The sequence below is a fragment of the Cucurbita pepo genome, chromosome LG05 (genome assembly GCF_002806865.2).
Source record: "Cucurbita pepo subsp. pepo cultivar mu-cu-16 chromosome LG05, ASM280686v2, whole genome shotgun sequence".
NCBI classification, from domain to species: domain Eukaryota; kingdom Viridiplantae; phylum Streptophyta; class Magnoliopsida; order Cucurbitales; family Cucurbitaceae; genus Cucurbita; species Cucurbita pepo.
Genome location: NC_036642.1, coordinates 5,756,290 through 5,762,440, shown reverse-complemented (window position 1 = coordinate 5,762,440; position 6,151 = coordinate 5,756,290). Strand labels below are relative to the sequence as shown.

The following is a 6,151-nucleotide window of genomic DNA, read 5'->3' as shown; positions in this document are numbered from 1 at the left end:
CCAAAGAAACGACACGGTTCTTCCTTCCGCAACTTTCTCTAGACCCTACAATCCCTCCGACACCCCATAATAAAAGAGACAATCTTGTAATTCTTGGCCTATGAAGACACGTTGGGTTGGGTCCGATAGAATGTAAGAAACTTAACTTCTTTTACCCTACTGAAAAGGTTTTATAAAAAGGGCATAGAACACGATAAGGTACAGTTCTAACCAGAAACTGAGACAAATGTTACCAGGAACACAGAAAAAAGGAAAAAGTTAGGGGCAGGGAACTGTACAATAGTGAATGCAGGAGTACGTATTATATAAGCATGTTTGAAAGGTACAGAAATGTGAAACATAGTATTTTGTAATGAGCTATTAGTCAGAAATCAAGCCATAGAAGTGCAAATTAATCATTACTTAAAAGCATACAAATGAAATGAAGATAACCAATTAAGCATATCTCACTTATGGTCACCCTCTAATATAGAAGAATAAGGATTATGGCGGTGCATGTTGTTGGTTCAACAGGTGGTGATACTGGGGGGAGTTGAGGGAAGCTTTGGCAGAATTGAAATGGATATTTTGGGCGATCGAGCTCGGTTGGTGAGGCGGAGGCATGGCAGCCGGGAAATGGGTAGCTGAAAATGAGAATCCTGATGATGCTGCAGTAGAGAACAGTGGCATTTGGGCGGCATTAATCGGGCCATGGATTTGCCATGCCCAGTTAGGGACACCTTGGGATGAACCTAATGCAAGTCTCTTCTCTGTCATGCTTTCCTGAAAGCAAAATTCAGATAATACCATGTAATTCAGGTCCTGTTTGCTTTAGCATCTGATGTGTTGTTAATAGTTTCCAACATTAGATCAAATATTAGCCTCCACTGCTATCAAGTTTGACTATTCATTCATCTAGTGGGCTCACAAGAATAAGTCGTGCAGTGTCGTACTATGTTATCCACTAAGCAGTTCAATGATTGCTAAAGTCAAATTGTTCATCCTTTGAGTCATTGGACATTATGAGTGGAAAAACATCAAGTGCTATTTTGATCGTAATACTCTATGATGTACAGCAGCAAGTTAAAAGGGGCCGACTACCCTTGCAATTAATTCAGTAATCAAAGATGCTGTGGGATACAATTGATTGAACCATATTTGTTTTGAGTTCAACCAGGAAACTGATAGCGAAAATGTTCACAAATTTTCGAACTAAGCTCTAAAATAACATCATATCAGTGAAACTCACCTCACTGGGGAAGAAGCTAGATTGTGTACCGTTCCATAAGGGAGCATGCTCTGATGTCATTACCAATCCATTCACAGGTGGATCGCCAACTGCTGCACGGGCATTGCTCTCCATCTTCAACATAGATAATTCAAATAATTTTTCTTTGTCAGTCATTCAATTTTGGGAACTTTCATTACTAAATAGAAACTGGAATGTTTCACGAATTCTTTGTTTAGTGTTTACCATTGTGCTCCTATCATTAGGAAAGCAAGGACCAGATTGGAATCGCAGATGCCCATCATCATCCTTTGGACAGTTGGAAGGGGGTGAAATCCCTAAATTCAAATCAAGCATACTCCGACCACCTATAATGGAATTTGTACACAATCAAAAACCAGTTGGAACAAATTGTGATAACCACCAGATCATCCATGCATAAGCGTATATGGTTTATAGCTATATACCTTCACTGCTGCCCTCAGAAACTCCCTCTCCTTCGTATGTGCTAGGCTCAAAGTTGGTTACTGCCTCCCGCCCATTACATTTGATTGCTGCCTTGTCATAAGCCCTAATTTCCACAAAAATAAAAAGGGAGACGTGTTGGTTGGATGCCTATTGAGGTTGAAAGTTCAGGATAATAAAATCAGTTCAGGTAGAGTGAAATTCGTGCTTTAAGACCTTGCAGCTTCGACCTCGCTGTCGAACAGCCCAAGATATATATACCTGCAGAAAGGATTATAACCTCCGTGATGAAAACACCATCCCATTTCTTCTAAGAAATAGGCATCTTAGATTTCTATTTTTCCAAGTGATGAAAGAACAAATAATCCATTGAGAAAAGGCTAGAAACCAAGTCTCAGTTTGCTATATAACGTTTATTCACAGGCCTCTTACTTAACCAAAGATCAAAAGTAAAGCATGCTTTTCAATTTCACATTATGATTGCTCACTTTTTCCCAAGGAGCTGCCCCATTCTAGCCTCCCATCGGCCACATTTGTGCAGTGTTACCCCTCTATATTTTGAGCTCCCCCTTGAGAAACCAGTGCTCTGGCGACGAAGTATGTGAACAAACTCTTCCTTGCTTAAGTTCTCCATCTGCTCGAGAATATTATTGAAGGATAAAGGAAATTCTTAGGAAAAGTAATTCTTATAAATCATGTAATTTGACGATGAAACGAATTCGCTGAAGGAAAGATAAAATAGACGGCACTTCAGCTAACCAGTTTCAGGTCTTCCTCATAATCGCTAACATTGAAATTAATATCAGCGTCTACCCCCCTGAACTTGATAGCAGCTCGATCATATGCTCTAAATTTAGAAAACTTCAAAAAGTCAAAACACAAATTCTTTGCTCATAATAGTATAAGTGTGGGCTTTCTTTCTCCTCCACGCATATGAATTTACCTTGCTGCAGAGTGTGCCGTGTCGAATCCACCTACAGGAACCGAAGAATTATAAATTCGTCAGGAATTTTCCAAAACAGAATATGTTAACGAAGATTTCCTTAAAAAACAAAACTCGGAAAATGCTGTAGATGACAAATATTTCCATAAATAACACAAATCAAAGCAAATTAAGTAATCGAGTCAAAAGTCATACCGAGATAGACTTGCTTCCCGCAGTCCCTGCACGCGAACAGTTGAAAAACAAGAAGTTTAGACAATAGATGACTAATGAAGCATACATCGGAGTGCATTAGAAATCTAATTCAATCAAGCAAATAAATTCATTTGAATTCAACGGAAGGATACGTCAATTGAGTGAACGAACGGACTATCAGAATTTAACGAAAGAGGCAAAAGCAAACAATTACACGATTCAACAAATTTTTTAGTAAGTCAAATTCACTCACCAAATATGTGATTCCCACCGCCCAGTCCTCCGGTAGAATGTGACGCCTCTGTACTGCGAACTCCGAGACCTTGGACCTCTCCTGCTCTTCTTCACCGGCTGAGGCTGAACTGGCTGAACGGTTCTCCCCTCCCCTGCTGAACTGCTTCGATTGCACGCAAGGTCGATCCAGTTCTTCCTCGATGAAGATGACGAAGAAGAGGCCGATTTATGCCCCTGAGGAATCCCGAATTCAGCATTCACCGCTCCACCTAATGGAAAAAATTCCTTAGTGACCATATCGTTCGTGCTTCCAGCCTTCAATATTTCGAAGTTGAGCGTGAAGAGCTCGCCACCAGCGCGTGTGGAGCACGAGTCGTCATCGCCGCCATTGCTGGAGGTATCCGCATTGACAATCGAAGAATTGGAAGTTCCTGATTCATCCACATGGTTCCCCGAGCCTTGAGGAAGCTTCTCAAAGAACACGACGGAGTCCTCCTTCTGAGTCGCATCAACCGAGTCGACATTGAGATTAAGATCAAACATCTTCTCTTAATGTCTCTCCGAAGTTCCCAATCCTAAATTCTAATAAGTTTTCTCTATCACGCGCCTTCGCAGTCGATCCAATTCAACATTCAAGCATCGATCACCGTGTTTGATCGAACAGTATAAATCAATCGTAATCAGAAACCACCAAACGACTAAAACAACAAATCGCACTAACAATTTGAATGGACAAAGTTTAAAAAAAAAAAAAAAAACCAGAAACACAACCAAGCGAACAAAAAAAGTACAAGTAGATAGTGAACTACAGCTTCGTCTCTTCCGTTTCCGGCCAGAAACGCCGCCGTTCGCCGGTCACCAAACAGTAAAAGACAACAACAACAAAAAAAAAAACTCAGTCAAAGAGAGAATCGAGCAGCAAAAGCTCTAGAGATATTAGCATTAGTCATCCCGTCGGCGAAGATACCGGCACCGGAGTAATCTGAAATTATTAGCAACTAAGTGATTCCAGGGCGGAGAAAGATGAAAGAAGAGGATGGGACGTATGAAGGAACATTTCAGACCCATTCTAAGAGCAAGGGAATAATAATATATATATAAACATTTTATTTCTCTCTTTCATCAAGCCAAATCACCGGTTTCACCCGGTAACCGGTTGACTCTTGATATTGCCAAGGTAATAATCCTCTGTTTTGCAACGCATTTCTCCGTGGTGTTTCATAGACGGGAACAGCCGTCTGTATAACTAACCAACTAATCAACACGTAGCGGTCGTGTGTATGTGTACGGCGGATCCCTCCCTCCATAATATTCAAAACACATCTATCACCGTTCATTTTATTTTCATGATTATTACAAAAATACTCTTTTCATGACTTACAAAAACCATTTTCCTTTTTCACAAAATTTTATAAATTCATTTAAGGTATGAAAATTAATGTGATACTTTGTTAGTTTTGAAAATAAAATATATTAATTTGAAAACGTCGCGTGAAAATTACGTACAACACTTTATTTAAATTTTTGTAACAATAATTGTCGTCTTCGGAGAAAGTAACGTAAAAGTAGACGCACAAATGGTAGGTCAGTAAAAAAGTATGAAAAACATGCGTGCATGAGGGTAACCGTAACGTAATATTTTGGATATTTCGTAATACTTCAACAACATCGGGAAACAACTCGTCTTAGCCTATCATGATACAAAAAAAAGAATCACACGTTACTATAAAGCAACAATTAAGAGACGAAATTTCAAGGAAAGAAATCTCGTGTGAGAAGTGTTATGCAAAACATTAGAGATCTGTCCTGCCCACCACAAGTGTGCTAGGTCTAATAAGGTCCATATCGAACAGCTGAAGTTGTTGAACTCGACACACATGCCTTAAAACCATAAAGAAACGACCCTCCCTCATCCACGAAATAACACAAGGGTCAGAGTTGACCAAAAGTTCATACTTATTTTAGGCCGACCACAGGGTCATACCTAGCCGAGACTGACCATAGGGTTATACTATACTTATATGAAAACAAATTTCACGCTAAGATATCACGAGCTGAGATTAAATAGTATGTGGCCCTATGGGGAGGTTATATGTAGGGTTAACCTCGACCTTTTACCGAGGTTGAAAGCATGCAATTGGGTTTATGAAAGTCATTCATTATAAATACATACAGTAAATTTCTGAAGGTTAGTTATGACTCAGTTATTTCAAAATAATCAAGGTTGAGTCTACGATCATACCTAGTTCAATGAAACATAATCGTTAGAATCAAACTTATAATCATCTCAAGATCATAGAACTTACGCAAATAGTATTAAAATCAAGGTATTCAAATTGATAGAAATTGCTCATCATATCAACACGGAGACCACATACAATTTCTCGAGCAGCTAAAACTGATTCTTTTGAAATTAGAAAAGAACAAAAGTTAGACTAATAACAAAAAACCCAACACAAGACAAAACCGAGCCAACAAAAAAGAACCAAACATTCAAACGCAGAAACCCAATTGCATGCCCTCAGCCTTGGTAAAAGGTCGAGGCTAACCCTACATATAACCTCTCCATAGGGCCACACACCATTCAATCTCAGCTCGTGATATCTTAGCTTAGTCTCTACATACAACCTCCCCATAGGGCCACACACACCATTCAATCTCAACTCGTGATATCATCATAGCTTAGTCCGGGTTCATCTTTAACCTAACCAGCCAGTAAAATGCAAAAATGTGTAAGAATTGTATGAGTTGGAAAAGTGTTTTATAAATAGTTAAAACATAGCTGTAAATAGCAATTAAAGGTATTAAGTACAGAAATTAAAAGGTTATAAAGTAGTTTGAAATACTTTTTGAAAAATATTTAAAGTTTAATTATTTCAAACGTATATAATTTTATTTCTTATCAACTCCTATTAGTTTATTCATATTCTTTCTTTACTATAATCTCTCTACAATTTTTTCATAAATTGTAATTATTATTATTTTTTAACGTCACATTTAGTTTGAACCTTGTTTCAGAATCTTTGAAATTTATGTGTAAGAGTTTTATGTTTAATCCAAATATTCAACCCTTCTAATTATAGAAAGTCTCGAGTAATTTTGGACTA

The 6,151-nt window shown here is 38.4% G+C and overlaps 1 protein-coding gene across 2 annotated transcripts; it reads right to left on the bottom strand.

Annotated features, from left to right (window-relative positions):
• Positions 1-280: 280 nt before the first annotated feature.
• LOC111794434 (ethylene-responsive transcription factor RAP2-7-like) lies at positions 281-4,098 on the bottom strand. Of its 2 annotated transcripts, XM_023676448.1 has the most exons (10): positions 3,064-4,098; positions 2,811-2,836; positions 2,616-2,646; positions 2,432-2,519; positions 2,161-2,306; positions 1,889-1,933; positions 1,675-1,778; positions 1,454-1,575; positions 1,229-1,342; positions 281-762 (listed from the first exon to the last, which is right to left on the bottom strand). In XM_023676448.1, exons 1-10 carry the CDS (start codon positions 3,585-3,587, stop codon positions 484-486), a joined length of 1,479 nt encoding a protein of 492 aa, XP_023532216.1. In that variant the 5' UTR covers positions 3,588-4,098; the 3' UTR covers positions 281-483. The 2 variants fall into 2 exon arrangements, with proteins under 2 accessions (XP_023532216.1, XP_023532217.1); XM_023676449.1 differs by lacking the exon at positions 1,889-1,933.
• Positions 4,099-6,151: the final 2,053 nt, after the last annotated feature.